Source organism: Branchiostoma lanceolatum, chromosome 15, assembly GCF_035083965.1.
Source record: "Branchiostoma lanceolatum isolate klBraLanc5 chromosome 15, klBraLanc5.hap2, whole genome shotgun sequence".
Classification (NCBI taxonomy): Eukaryota; Metazoa; Chordata; class Leptocardii; order Amphioxiformes; family Branchiostomatidae; genus Branchiostoma; species Branchiostoma lanceolatum.
The window spans coordinates 11,381,743-11,397,782 of NC_089736.1; the positions used below are offsets into that span (position 1 = coordinate 11,381,743).

The 16,040-nt window shown below is 38.9% G+C and overlaps 1 protein-coding gene across 6 annotated transcripts in view; it reads right to left on the reverse strand.

Moving 5' to 3' along the window:
• Positions 1-16,040, reverse strand: part of LOC136420772 (kalirin-like) — a 168,484-nt gene that overhangs the window by 134,139 nt on the left and 18,305 nt on the right. For all 6 annotated transcript variants that reach the window (XM_066407874.1, XM_066407873.1, XM_066407872.1 and 3 more), the window contains exons 2-9: positions 10,057-10,131; positions 9,414-9,531; positions 8,924-9,014; positions 7,960-8,061; positions 6,185-6,298; positions 5,397-5,667; positions 4,035-4,189; positions 3,338-3,460 (exon numbers count right to left, since the gene is read on the reverse strand). In XM_066407874.1, coding sequence (XP_066263971.1) covers positions 3,338-3,460; positions 4,035-4,189; positions 5,397-5,667; positions 6,185-6,298; positions 7,960-8,061; positions 8,924-9,014; positions 9,414-9,531; positions 10,057-10,131 — 1,049 coding nt within the window. The remainder of the gene's footprint in view (positions 1-3,337; positions 3,461-4,034; positions 4,190-5,396; positions 5,668-6,184; positions 6,299-7,959; positions 8,062-8,923; positions 9,015-9,413; positions 9,532-10,056; positions 10,132-16,040) is intronic.

Genomic DNA, 16,040 nt, shown 5'->3' on the forward strand with positions numbered 1-16,040 from the left:
ACAAATGCACAGGTGCATTCTAAAGTATTAGCCTCCCAACAAAGGCTTTTTCTTCCTTATACTCAATAGATATGCCTCTACACTAGTACATAGATGGGTGGATATAGATGTACACCGATTATCACATTGTTTTAGAAAACAACTGATACATCATATCATCTTTCTGATACCTATAAATTCATATTTCAAGGGTTTTCACTGTCTTTCTACATAGTAGCACAAATAGAAAAATCGAAAATCAAAAGACAATACAAAAGTTCTTTCTTTAATAAACTTCAAACCAAAAACTAAATGGTAAGGTTTAAAAACAAACCATCACAGCTAAATCATGCACTGAAAACTGATAGTTTCAAGCTGAGAAGAATAAAATTGAAAACCAGTGACCATACATTTCAGTTGTGTCTAAACCACCACTTATCTATCAACTGAAATCAACTATTTGTAACATTTCTAAAAGAAAAGCAGTTGTTTTCTCACCTCCGCCATACTTGACACAGTAGATGCCCCAAGCAGAAACAATACCTTTCATGTTTTATACATCTGTCTGCTACAGACAATCCTACAGTTCCAAAGACAGTCTGAGATAATCAAGTCATTTCATCATCGTATGCACCTATGAATGACAGGTCTTAATGAATTACCCTCTTGCCTGTACACAGTTGATTAGTAGGATCTATTACAACTGTAAATACAGAAATGTTTGCGGGGATTTAATTTTGCCGTAGGAAGAAAATGGAGTGTTCGCGGTGGTTTTGAGTTCGCGTTTGAAACAATAGAAGCGCTACAGTCACAAAATGGAATGGCTTTTTGCTGTGGTTTTAAGTTCGCGATAAAGAGTTCAAGGCGAAAATCGTGAGCATAAAACCACCGCAAACATTTCTGCATTTACAGTACATGTATATGGGTTGTCCCAAATAGTTTTACAGGGGTAGAGGGTAACTGTAATTTTTAGGGTTTTGTGTTAGGCGGGGGTAAGTTCTTAATATGATATTCTGATTTTTTATGACAACAAAAATGTCAAATTCATTTTTTTACCATCTTCAACATCTCTTCATTAAGAGTAATACAAAATTCAATTCAAAAGAAGGAAAAAACGTATTCGTTTCGTTCCCTTTTGTTTGCTTTAATCACTAAGGACAAAAAATTACAAGTAGGTGTTTTACTCAATTAGGATGAACTGCCCAGACTCTATTAAATGAATTACGATCCTCGTGCTGATTATCATATAAATTATGCCCATGCTTTTACTAAATGAAAAATACTACCTATATCTCACTAATGTTATTACCTATGTGAGGCAAAAGGCAAACTGCAGAATATCAATATATATATTCTATCACCCACACCAAATTCTAATTTATTTTGAGAGGACATGCATTTTTGCAATTAACGTAACATGACCTATTTACGTGCAGAACCTATTTACGTCCGATTTGGCTCATGTCCACATGTCGCGGTATATTTTGCCAAAGCCTGTTCTCATGAGCAATAAAGAGCATCATAAGTATGATCCTTAGCCATCTCTTTAATTTTTGCACAGCAAAACATAATGGCCATGCGTTTACCACGTGAACGCCACGTGCCGCGCATGTGGGGGAAATTTACAGATAAACATTGTTTTTTTCCATCGCGTTAAGCAAGTGGCCGGACAGACATAGTGATTTTACTATCATTTGTCTGCAGACTACTTTGGACAGTTACTGTGCATTTATTTCTGGTCTATGTTCTTCAAGCATAGCGCTAGAAGGGAAAAGATTCAGAAGTGGACGATAATGGGTTACTCTAGCACAATTCTTCATCATATACCTCAGTATGAATACATGCTCGCACGGCGTTAAACAGGCGGAGAAAAACTTACAGACCATGCATTTTCTTTTTAGAAGGGCTGATATTTCTGCCCATGGGTTTGAAATTTGGCTCTGTCCGCGCGGTTTTAAGATAAATACGTTTTGAATAAATTGGACGTTAACTGGTCACCTTACGTTACCATTATCTACACTGTCTAGTTTGTGCTGTATACTACAAATGTACATCTAAAGTCACATGTACAATACCAGTAATACAAGACTTGTATACACTATACTGCAGTCCTATTCTTTCTAAAACTAAAAAAAAAGAGATTGTTAAAGTCCAAAGACAAAATTCTATAAACCTAATAATCACATATTAAGCATTTGGCTTGCGATTTCTAAATATAAAGGGATTGTTTTTTTACACCATTTCCATATACAAGGTGTAAAACTTGCACATTTTGTTGGTGGCTCTGCTTTTCCACATAAATGCAGGTTGAATCACCCTAACATCTGCTTGGTGCATATCCAGAGTCAGCATAATCACACTGGCACCATTCATTCCCCATGGGAGCAAAAATCATCATTTTTCATTCAGGTCAGATTTACCAAAATAGGACCTGTCAGTTGTCTAAGCTCATAACTCATTCTCGCTGGTACCTAACAGATAGGGGGGTTTTGTACATGTACCAGGAAACTAGGATATATACCATACGTATTAGGAACTATTAGCTCAGATATTTTTGTAAGATTTTTGTCCGCCCCAACAAGGAAATTTCTGTCCAAGGATGGAGGAACGGGTCCTGGAGACAGCACTGTACCTAACATAGAGGGGCTCATTGTACCAGGAAACTAGGATATATACCATATTAGGAATTATGGACATCCCAATTTCCAGGAAGATTGTCTAGGGAACAATTTTTCTCTGAAGTCACAGGTCCTAATCTTTTTCATGGTGGAATGCATTGATTTTTTCCCTAAAAGCTCTATTTGAAGTAAAATATTTAATATTTTCATTAAAAACTAGACCGAACAAACACAGCAGTACATATGTAGAAACATCTTAACAAAATAGTGACTACTGTCACTTTTTAACTAAATCAGATATAGGGGGAAGAAATATGTTTTAACAGCTTGTAGCAATAGTCATACACGTTTGATGCACAATATTATATGTTACATGAACACTGTAAGATACATGTATGTCTCTTTAATTCATTTTCTATATTCAACATTGAATTTAGCCTGGACGACAGACTGTTTTTCCAGGGCCTACACTATCCAACTCCTCGGCTCTAAGGCCAACATGCCCCCCATGGAAATTCTACAACAGGCCCCCCTGCGTTAGACATGGCCTGATTTCAATCAAGCCTCCTGTAACTGCTCGCCGCCCTGTAACCGTTCGCCGCCTAGGACAGAAACCTCCGGACAGCTGGAGTTTGCGTTATACAGACTACGTAAGACACTGAGAAACACATGATACGATAGATACTATAGAGATCGGGGGTCTGGCATCCAGGCTACGTTTAATTATGAATAAGACTCACCATTGAGTTCATTGCGAAGTGGCTGTGCTCCGCCTGTAGCTCGAGAGCAATTTTGTGCGAGGCGCCGATCTCCGTGAAGTTGACGACAAATAGTTCCTTGTTGTGACTCAGCCACTCAAACATCTGAAAGCAGAAGAATTGATTATTAAGATGTTTATTTGTTTGTTTGTTTGAGTTTATCACATCGTGACAGAGAGGGCAAAACAGGTCTTCAATGTCACAAACCTCTGAACATTCAACATGACAATCAGATTCTAGGAGGAAAACTGCATTTCATTCAAATTGTAAAAAAAAAGCATTCAGAATTTCACAAATACCAACCCTAACAGTACTGATTGTCTTACACTAGTGTGTTAGTGTTGTGATATCGGCACGATATAAGCAAGCAATTGTCGCAATGTATCAAGTTATGGCAACCCTTGTGACAGTAAAGGGATAATAAAACTGGTCTAAACTAAAGGACGACCCGTCCGCTCTTGTCCAGCTGACCCCTGACCCTAAGTTCTCACAGTCGTTGTCAAAGAGTAATTTCATGTCCAGAAGGTAAGGTTTTGGATGGATTGTGTGAATTTTTTCCCTGTCCCAACAAGAAAATTTCCATCCTAGGACAGTGGGATGGGTCCTGGAGACATCCCTACCCATGACCTGACCCATGACCTGACCCGTGACCTCACCCATGACCTGACCCATGACCCACCTTCTCACAGTCGTTGTCGAAGAGACGGAGCTGGAAGCACTGGTCTAACTTCAGCTTGCGTATGTGCCAGAGCTGCTGCAGTCTCTGCCTCGTGGCGTGAAGGTTCTCTACCAGACTCGTCACACGGGGAGCCTCGCTTTGGAAGTCAGCAGTGCCTACGTAGACAGAAAAGCTACATCAAAACTCTTCCACAGAAGTCATGGTTGCAAAAACAGGAGAAACGCTAGGTTGCATATAATGATAACATTGGAAGTCAGCAGTACCTATGCAGCAAGAAAAGCTACGTCAAAACTCTTCCACAAAAGTCGTGGTTGCAAAAACAGGAGAAACGCTAGGTTGCATATAATAATAACATTGGAAGTCAGCGGTATCTACATGTACGTAGCAAGAAAAGCTACATCAAAACTCTTCCACAAACAGGAGAAAAACTAGGTTTCCTACAATACATTTGTCGTTGGTACCGAATAATGTTTCAAACAGTATCTTACCTGCTGCCATAGCACGCAAATGCTTGAGTCACAAAACAGGGCTTAACTCAGAATCTGACATTTTCCACAATGAAAATATACTTCAAACTAAAACTGAGTGTTACCGGTAGTCTAGTACAGTCAAACTTGCATCCAACAACCAGTCAAGGGACCAAGGAAATATGGTTGTTGACTGGAGTTGGCTGTTGGATAAAACTGGGGGCGGTTTGCTGATTTTGTGGGCATATATTAGGCTGCATAAATACTTAGCACGTATAGCACTTATCTGCCTGTTATGCATATGAAATTACAAGACAAGTGAAGAAATACAGTATATACAAGAAAAAACAAACTAAACTGTTGTTGTCTACAAGACTACAATGCACTGTCAATTACATTGCCAATAAAGGTTAACATAACAAAAGATTTTTCAGGTACATGTACAAAACCTTTGTTGTACTTACAATGAATGTTGACATTGAGATTCGTGTCAAAATTATTCTACATTTGTTGCTACATACACAAGCTTGCTGTCGACTGTACAATCTTTTATTGAAATGCCGGCTGGACTGATTGCCGCTGTCAATCATTTTGTTGTTGAATGGAGTGTAAAATCTACACATTTTGACCCCTGAGGCCCATGAGGAGGTGGTTGCTGGTTGAAGCCTGCAGTTGGTTGCTTGAAAGAGTTCACTTTTGAAAGAGACTGTCTGAATGTGGTTGTTGACAAGAGTTGGTTGTAGGATACAGTTGGTTGGATGGACAAGTTTGACTGTACAAAAATGTACCTTTCTTTCAACCTTCTCCCTGCTGCCTTACTCTGGAACCAATAGGGAAATGGGTGTCAAACGGCTTCTTCAGCGTGCTAAATGTTTTGACTCTGTACATGTCATACCTGATACCATAGCATGGTTCTCCCCTATCCCGCTGTCTCCCGTCCCCTCCTCAGCTTTCATAACTCCGATCTTCTCCAGTAGTTTTTGCCCCTCCTGTTCCAACTGTTCGATGGGGGCTTTGGAGATTTTCTTCTTGCGAGAGTTGTGTTCTTCCATCATGAGTTTGGCACCGGCAAGGTCGTCTGCAAAGTCGTTAGCGTTCATTGCTTCCTCCAGGGTCTCGAACTTGTCCAGCAAGTCCAACGCTGAGTAGACGAATTCCTCAAGGGCCTGGAGTGTTAGAAACATTCAGTTTGTAACCTTCCTTCAAAGTCTGTGAATAGTTTAATCAGGTTGACAAGTCAAAATAACAAAATTCTTTGTACACATGTACAACCAAATGTTTTGTTTCTCAAGAGCCTAGAGGGTTAGAAACATTCCCTTTGTAACCTTCCTTGAATAGTTTCATCACTTTTGCACTGTGCATGGGTGGAACACAGTTGGAAAAAAGGTGAACAGCTCCAATTTTAAGTGCACAAATTAAAAGTGCACATGCACCCAGTAATTCAAGCCCTGGTTCCTGAAAAAATTTAATTAAAATTGTACGGATTTTAGTGGCAAATGGGCTAGATGTTGGCACATCGGAAACCAAATCCGTAGTGTGTTTTTTGGCACACTTTTAGACAGGTTAGCCAAAGAGGTGGGCGTCACTCTACCTGAAAGAATGCCTAGAAAGATGTTAATCGTGACCATATGACATTGCGATGTTTCAAAAATTCTTATTTGCGTAAATGCGTAAAATCCTTACCAGCCTGAGTTCTATCCACTCCTCGTGATCGTACACCAGAGTGCCGTCAAATTCGCTTGTGAGCTGGGATTGGTCGATGCATTTTGTCAGGCCATCTAGAGCTATCATGGAGGTCTGTAACAGAGAAAGTACACCAGTCATTGTTAAGAGACAACCCTTACTGTGTACAAATAGCTAAATATATCAGAGAATGTTTAGATATTAGTACTAGTAGTGTAAGTGATATGTTAAAGTCGACATGCTGAATTATCCATACAAATGTATACTTGTACGTAGATTAATCTTTTTGTATCCACTTGTTTGTCTGCATGTATATTTTTGTATAGTTGTAGACCTTACGAAAGTCGCTGTACTTTTGTTGTGTCAATAAAGATTGTTTGTAACAGAAAATACAGCAAAACTGGCAAGATGTTCTTAAAGAGCTGTCAGGCACTAAATCTCAGTAAGTATGTAAGAAAAAGTTCTAGGTCTGCTCTTTAGAATTTAGCCTGCTCTGTGAAATGTTAACTGTTAAGATTCAACACTTAAGTCAGACATTTGAATGAAATTACTTGATTCTTAGCAACATACTGTTAGATATACAGTAGGTATCGGCAACACCTTTGCAAAAAAATACTAATGGCTCAATAAAGGTTTCAGTTGAAATGAAGGAACGTACACATGGCAGAAGATTCCTTTTTAGATCTAAATAAAAATTTGGCAAAATGCTGTTTTCCTAAAACAACATGGGCAAATCCAGAAAATACTAGTCAATTCCATTCTGCCTTTTAAGACAGGATATTTCCCACACGCGTCAAGTGTCCCCTTACAAATTAACTAGGTGTAGAAAGCTCATTATGGCCCTTTTCTGTACGTTAGCGTGACAAAAACACAGAAACAGTGTTCATACCACACTAAGTAGGAAATAAAACCTTGAACAGGAAACACCTGATTGACAAGTGAAGTTTGATTTGGAAAGATTAGGAGGGATTATTTTCAAGGCAGCTACATGTACATATCTGAACTAAACAGTACTAATGTCTTCACTGATCACATTCAAAAAGAATTACAATAATTATAAAAGAAGTAAAAGTTCTTTGTTTGGAATATGCAACTTAAAAAGATTTTTGCCAGATATCGTAGAGATCCTACTATCAATTTGTTACATGGCAAACACGACTACATTGTTGTACTTTCAAACATAACTCTATATACATACTTTGTAAGTGTATAACATGTATAAATCCTAACAGTCATCAGGATTCAGCAGAGCAATTTCTCACTCGGAAAGCCAACTTTGCAGCAAATAAAATTGTCATGTAATCCCTTTCCCATGGCCTATTATTTACAATATTCTAACCCAAAACCAATCCCAATCTACATGTAGTTCATCTACATGAAAAGAGTTACATGCATTCATATCTACATTGAATCATTTACAAACTCAAAAGTACCCAAATCCACCTCTTGCAGTTAAATCAAACTATTTAGTACATTGAGGTTAGACATCCAGGTAAACAATATATAAAGACTATTCAAACTCTACAACGATGGATAAAATCAAAATTGAAATGAACTGGCAAAACGAATACTACATCACTGTATGCCTAGTAATTCTTAAGTGGGAAAACCGGTTGAACATGTCAAGGACACTAACTTGTAAGAAACGTATGCAAATGTCACTAAATTTTCAGTACGCCAAAAATAGTTACTCAAGCAACTGGATAAAATTTTGAAACCATCAAACCGTTCAGTGTATATTAGACCAAGGAATAAAAGTAGCATCTCTCCCTTACCTCGAAGGAGAACTTGGAGGAGCCCAGACTGGTGCGGTGTTTCTGCCAGAAGTTGTCAGGTTTGATGATGTGAGCCATGTGGATGTTACCAGGGAAACAGTCCTGCAGGGAGGTCAGGGGTCAAACGCTTACTGGTGAAACATTTGGCCGGGACGTCCCTTAAGTACTAGTATAGATTACGAGATTACCACATTAAGAGCCGCTATCGCAACTTTTGAAGGTATCATCATTAAAAAAGATAATGCACATATGGAGATAAAACCGTTGCCTGGGAAACAGTCCTGCAGAGGGGTCAGAGGTCAAACACGTGGAAACATTTGGACCACTTCAAGGTCTGGGGGTCCCTTAAGTCCAAGTAAAGATTACGAGACTACCACATTAAGAGCCGCTATCGCAACTTCTGAAGGTATCATCAAACCAGATAGTGTACATATGGAGCTGAAACCTTTGCCTGGGAAACATACATGTATCATCAACTAACTGCAGTTGTCACAACGATCAATAGGAGGCACTGCTGTGTATTTGCACTTGCAATGGTGAAAGATTTTTTCTGAATCAAAATCTGAATGTTGACTTTTTGGCATTGCAACAGCTCCCTCTAGTGCCTACTGCTACCATTGCAGCTTAACTACTCACAATGCAGTTCTGCACACATATCTTTTCTTGTAAACTTGTCTTTATCATCCTACATTCTTATATACAGTCAGAACTGCTCAAAAAGATCAGGGGACCATCAAAATCTTGTTTATGTAGACAGGATTCCTAATTCTTGTGTCAATGGGGAAAAAAGTGGTAACTTTGGTCAGGTGGTGCTTGTGTAGAGGTGGTCACTTGTACAGGGTTACCTATACACCATACAAGAGAGAGGGCTATCCGGAAAAGATGGACTAAGTTGGAATGGCTTTGGTAGGGGTTTCAGAGAACTAGATGTTGTACATTTGTATATGAATTACAAGGGACTAACCTGTAATGCCTTGAGTAGGGGTTTAACAGAACTCCATGTGGAGCCTCGCATGTCCACCACCACACTGAAACCATGTTTCTTGGTGTCCTCACTGCAAAGGAATAAGACAGCAATTCAAAATGTTTCTAAAAGATACAACACTGCATCATCAAGCAGGCCACACAAACAAATCCTCCTATTACTGACCATTTGAATTCAGTTTCAGTTTAAAAAGTAGAAGTAGTTGTAGTAGTATCCAGTATTTGATTATACTGCTGCCGGGGTCCCTGACAAAGGGCTAGGGGTGGGCAGCAGTCGGTTTGTCTTCACACCACGCTTCCGAGCAGCTCTGTCCAGCGGGTCCACGCTGGTAATCAGGCCGCACACATTAATGTCCTTCCGGACACACTCCATCCAAGACTTCTTTGGTCTACCACGACCTCTGTTGCCTGGCAACTGCATTTGGTTGATGGTGTTAATGCAGCCACTAGCTACAAAAATATACACCTACCTGGGAATACTAGCTAGGTATGTCATGAGTCTCTTGAGGTCATCGTAGCGGATGGCTTTTTCTGGGTTGTTGCGCTGCGGAAACGTCAGGACAGGACCACCTCTCATATCTCGGCCACCTGGGGAATAAATAACATTTGTATTTTGTATAAATTTATATCTATTCTATATAACAACATTGTACATATTGTGAACTCACTCAAGTTCATAACACCTAAATTTCATAGCATTTGAAAATGAAGAATATCTAACCTGCATTAACATTAATTTAATCCGCTGGGTTAAATCCACTTCTTAGGAAAAACAGTGGGTTTGAGAGATCTCCAGTGCAGCACCCCCAGGTATATATGCACAGTTTAGACATATACAGGAGTACATTATACTGGGGACGTTGGGTTGGAGATCTGATTCGATGTATCTTTTCAGGGTGGCAGAATCATGTTACCTGGTGGAATTATGTTTGTTAGTAGATGTTATACTGTAAACTGACAATACCTAAATTTCACAGCAAAATGAAGAATATCTACTATCTTTGAGTTTGTAATTGAAACAATATAGCAGCGACACAATGGTTATGTAAGTGCCTGTCTGGTATATCACAATGAGAGAAAAAGTAAAAAAGTTAAGATTGAATCTTTCCTTACCTGATAAGAAAGCAATTTTTTCTCTAAGAATTGGCACTATGTCAGCAGCTTTCAGCCCTTCCGTCTTTTTGCTCCCTGCAGTAAAAACAAGACAAAACATTCTTAACAAAACAATACAGAGTGACATCTTCTTTGGCACCACAATGATCTGAACGAAAACGTTATGTACAATATAACAATCACAAGGTCACTGATAATTTTTTAAATCTTCTTCTTTTTTTTTTCATGTAAAAGAACCCAACACACTTATCGAGAAGAGTAGGGGTGACCCAGTGTGCTTGGCCAAAAATACGTGAGCCGTAGCAAAGCCATATTGCGCTACTAGCTAACAAAAAAGTGCCATGCTTTAGTCCTCAGTCTGAGGTTCCACTGCTTTTAACATCGTCCTACTGCAGACTGCAGTTTTCAATTTGCATGCCAGAGGGAGCTTATGAGCAGCTTTATTTTTCAAACAACAGTACCACAATCAAACAAAACAGTTTTAAGCATTCTTCAAAATGACCTTGCTTTTATAGTTTCACAAACAATTTGAGGTTGAGTAGGTAAACAAATGACTCGTTGACAATCCTTGTGACAGGTCAAGCACTTATAATCACCACATAAAATCAACTCATAAATCAAAGTTTTATTACCCAAGGAACATTGTATTACACAAACTGTAGTTTCTCATAGTCTAGCCTTCCCCCAGCCTCTACCAGGCTCCAGATGTGGCTGGAAAGAGTAGAAATCGGCCAAATAGAAAGATATCAATATTATCATACCAGAGGAGTTGCCTAGCCAATAAATACAGTGGCAGGGTAATCTGTAATACAGTAATACCGTAACTATACAGTTATTGGCTGGGCAACTCCTTTGGTATGATAATATTGATATCCGTCTACATTATATTTGGCCGATTTCTACTCTTTCCATCCACATCTGGAGCCTGGTAGAGGCTAGACTTCCCCCATCACTTGAAATAGAATAGTCGACTTATTATTTCTTGCTCTTCAGCATTTTCTTTTATAAAAGACTATCTACAAGGGGGGTGTCCTAACTTGAAACATGCCCTAACTTGACACTGATTTTTTACTGATCTTATTAGTACTTCATTAATCAAAACCTAACCATTTTCTAGCTATACTACTAGCGATGGAACTTGGTGAGTTTGAGTGTTTTTTGTGAGTTTGAGTGTCTTAAAAATTGTCTCAAGTTATAGCATTCCTGTTACCACCCACCCACGTGGGAAAAATGGTAGCCTCCGTTGCAGTCCTTTTCCCCGCAGCATGTTTTTTTTCAATTTTTTTTTTTGGGGGGGGGGGGGGGGGGCGCCACGTATCTGCTTGGGATCCCGTATCCGCCGTGCCTCTGTGTCCGCTATAGACCCTGTGTCCGCTGCTGGGGAAGGACTGCGTTTTGTCGCTTCCAGCAAAGGCAATTAATGTATCCGCGAGAAGTAATTAACACTACCGGGAGAAGTAATTCACACTACCACGAGAAGCAATTCAAATGTTACGTTGCACAAAGCCCACGTGAAGTGACGCATGCTTCCTTGCAAATGATTATCATGTTGTCTTCAAAGTCGAGTTACAAATTGTCTGAAATGTGGCCTGATGTTTCTTTCTATTGCTGATATCTTCTGTGGATTCAGCCGTCGTAGCTAAGAGATCTTATAATTAGAGTGTTTCTTATACGACAGAGAAGACAACAAAGGGTCAGGGGTTAGATTATGATCGGCCATTGTCTAGCGCAGCGTGCGCGGAGAAAGTATTGCAGCTTTCTCACGCTTTGTGAGACATGTTTGAGCCACGTTTCCTTGCACGAAAAGCACAAAATCATTAAAGCAACTTCGATGGATGTACGAAGGAAAAAATGCGAAAGGTTCGTTCATTTAGGTGTCCGTCCGTCGTGTTTTGAAAAGACATCCCGGCAACCGTTAGAACGTTGTCGCTGCTCAAAGGGGCATGAAGATTTCCCCGCGCTGGCCGTGTTTATTACGGGAAGTTCGCACATCCATGGCAATGGTGATAAGTGATTTTTGATGGGCCTTTGCTGGAAGCGACAAAACGCAGTCCTTCCCCAGCAGCGGACACAGGGTCTATAGCGGACACAGAGGCATGGCGGATACGGGATCCCAAGCAGATACGTGGCGCCCCCCCCAAAAAAAAATTGAAAAAAAAACACGCTGCGGGGAAAAGGACTGCAACGGAGGCTAGAAAAATGGGCCGATCCCAGTGAAACCAATTAACAACACTCGTTCCTAACGAGACCTGGCCAAGTTTCCTGTTGTAGGTGGATAGTACAGTTGTCTAGTGTTTCATGTAATCTATGAAGAATACAATTGCGCATCTTTGTTTATTGCTTAGAACAATAACAATTGATGTATTCACAGCTTTTGCTGGAAAAAAAATACACTAGCCTTTCTGAAATTTTGACATGAATGGCACACGTATAAAAACAAAAAAGAGTTTAAAACCACATAGAGTTTATGGAATCGTTTAAAAGTCAGCCAAAGAATCTGCGCAAGTGTTCTTTAAAAGTTTCTTTCTAAATGGACTGAATAAAACTGTCTAAATTGTCAACCTTGTCACATCTAAAGCTTATATAATACACCATAAACTCTTCAACTGTAAATGGTATCAGGCGAGACAAAAATCTCTAAAAGGACTTAAAGCACACAATAAAACTTTGATTGATACTTCAATATATACATTTTATACTACAGATAGCCGAACCCCTTACTGTTATACTGTAGAACTTTGTGAGGTGAGAAGTTCACTTCTAGACATGAAACATTTTTCACAGTTATCTCAACCCACAACAACACAGGGATAGCAATAATGGCTGTTAGATAAAGCACACATACACTCAAGATGAATCAGACTGCACTTATATTGCATATACCAAAGTCCTTTTCCTCCCACAAGCATTCGTTTCTCAAGACAAATGGCATAAAAGCGCTCAGATACTTAAAACGTCAACTTGCTTTCACTTAGAATAAGTTATCGCAGAGCATTTTGAACTTGAAGCAAGAAGTGATTTACACTACCGCATTCTGTGGCTTAGAGATTGAAACTTGGCTTGTTTCTACTCAGATCCTGTGAGAATCAAAGGCTTTTAGAAAGTGCTAGACAAATGGTGATTTACTACTAATGTATTTAGTGGTTTTCTGTGAATGGTTCTCACAAATCCAGGCTTAGCTAAAAACCTTCAGTACCATCTGTTACACAATGGTAGCATTTCTCAAGCATGCAGAACTGGCAGACAGCCAAAATATGGGAAAGGAGGACCTTTACTTGAGCCTAGTGCTTTATTTCTTTTTTTGAGTTCATCACAATGTGAAAGGGAAGGCAAAACAGGTACCTAAGCATCTTTAGAAGTTGCACTCCCAAACACTTAAACTAGTTAAAGGCAACCAAAGCAATCTTAGGGCCCAAAATGTGGAAATAAAAACATGCTGAAATCTTTATGGTAGACATAAGTGACATTTACTAACACTATTTAGCACATTTACACTATTATTGCATAATAACAAATACTTTGAGCATTTTAAAACCGCCCCAAACCAAAACATGCCGAACAATGATTCCCTTACTTTCACGAGCCTACAAAAAGTTCGTGAAAAGAGTTCTGATATCACAACGACGTCATATTTTTGCATGATGGATGTCGCAAGACATTGTGATAGTGTTTGAACTTTTTTTTTTTTTTTTTTTTAAATTCTGATTCCGTGTTTGTCACGGCACTTTATTAAATGTCTTAGAATATTTTACAATGTGTGGCTTATATTAAGTTTCTGACAGAACATTCTGATTTGAAGACTTTCAAGAGGGTTTGCGGATCTAGATATAATGAGTTCGAGGCTGACAATGTAAACTTAAATTTCACAATAGATAATTTTGCAACTAACAACAGTTGATTGATGTAGCGAAACTTGTTCAACATATGTAAGTTATATCCAAAAATTATGTGATGTACATTAAGTGATAAAGAATGACTAAATAAACTTTCTACATAATCCCATAATGGTTTGACAGTTTTACAATCAAAGAAAAAGTGCTCTATATAATCTATATTATCGCAAAAACTACACTTATTATTTTCTACAATTCTCATCTTATACAGTAATATTCTTGTTGGATATATGTTATGCAATATCTTCCATTGCATGCTTATAAGTTTGGGTTCTTTAGTGGCCAAGAAAGGAGATTTCCACAGTACATTCCAAGAAATGGAGTGAAAATCGTACAAAGGAAATCGTTTCTCCCAGAAATTTTGTGAGACTGGAACGGATTGGTATTGCATAATACAAATATTCTTGAAGAAGGTAGAGTCTTGTGAGCGGATATCTTTACCACAAAGTTTGATACTGGGAGCTTTTTCATTGTCTAAACGAGAAACACCTTATGTTTGAACTTATCATGTATAGAAATTACTGAAGAAATTGACTGTCAAAATCCAATTTTCGGGCCCTGATATTGCTTGGGTTTCCTTTAACTTTAACTAAGACATCAACTGTTACAATACATGAACTTAGCATACAAATGTACAAAACACATTGTATAATCATACATGTATATTACACATCACATACTATATACATCATATACATCATTGGCATCACTCTCCAAGCAGATGTAAGGGAGGCTCCCTCGAGCTCTTACTTGAACCTAGTGTAATAAATTCTACAAGCAGATGTAAGGGAGGCTCCCTCTTACTTGAACCTAGTGTAATAAATTCTCCAAGCAGAAGTAAGGGAGGCTCCCTCTTACTTGAACCTAGTGTAATAAACCCTCCAAGCAGATGAAAGAGAGGCTCCCTCTTACTTGAACCAAGTGTAATAAACTCTCCAAGCAGATGTAAGGGAGGCTCCCTCTTACTTGAACCTAGTGTAATAAACTCTCCAAGCAGATGTAAGGGAGGCTCCTTCTTACTTGAACCTAGTGTAATAAACTCTCCAAGCAGATGTAAGGGAGGCTCCCTCTTACTTGAACCTAGTGTAATAAATTCTCCAAGCAGATGTAAGGGAGGCCCCCTCCCTGGTTCCCATTGACCTGTGCATTCCTAATAGAGTTACTGACGTAGAATGATGTTTTACTCTCCCATATATTAGAAATCTATAACAGCCTGTTCTCACTGAGCACTTATATACCAGTATTTGCTATGTACATAATTATATAAACAAAGATGCCCCATCTTGTGTAATGTACCCGATATTCCATCAACATCCATTATGCCCTTTAGAGATCAATAAAAGCTATTACCACTTCTACAGCCAGGGGCAGAGGACAAAATGTTCTTCAAGAAGGATATCTTGCTTTCCTGCTACTATTAGGTTTTTGTTTAAATCTCCATTTTAGTACTGCACCTTCAACTGTTAATAATAATAATAATAGTCTCCCACAATCAACATGTGCTAAAATATAGATAGAGTCTAAAATATGAGTCTGTATTTTTAAACACAGGTGTACTTAATTGGCATGGCAAAAAGTACATTCAGTTTGGTTAGGTCTTACAACTTACATCTCACAACTGTGAACACACAAAAATATATGTGCGTAAACTTTGCCTAACCTACTAAGTCGTATCATTTACATGCATCTCACCAAAGGGTCTACTAGACTTTTACTGGACGTTTCTTGCGTTGCCATAAAAATTCACAACATACAACCGTCCGATGGCATAGCCACATTCTTATTACTTTTAATAGTTTTAAAGGAATAAAACTGCCTTCTAAGAAAATACGGCCAGCCAGAGGCTCTAAAACTAGTTTCAACTCTGAGCATGTAAGTTAAGTCTATACTGTAGTAGCATGCGTAGTCCAGTGGTTAGCGACTCTGCCTCAGGACCAAAAGGTTGGGAGTTCCAATCCCAGCTGTTGTTGCTCACCCGACATACATACTACTGAGAAGGGTTGCAGTCCTTAGGACGGGACGTAAATCCATGGTCCACTATTAATTGCACTTGTCGAAAAGAGCTAGGGCAATTTCTCTGGTACAATGAAC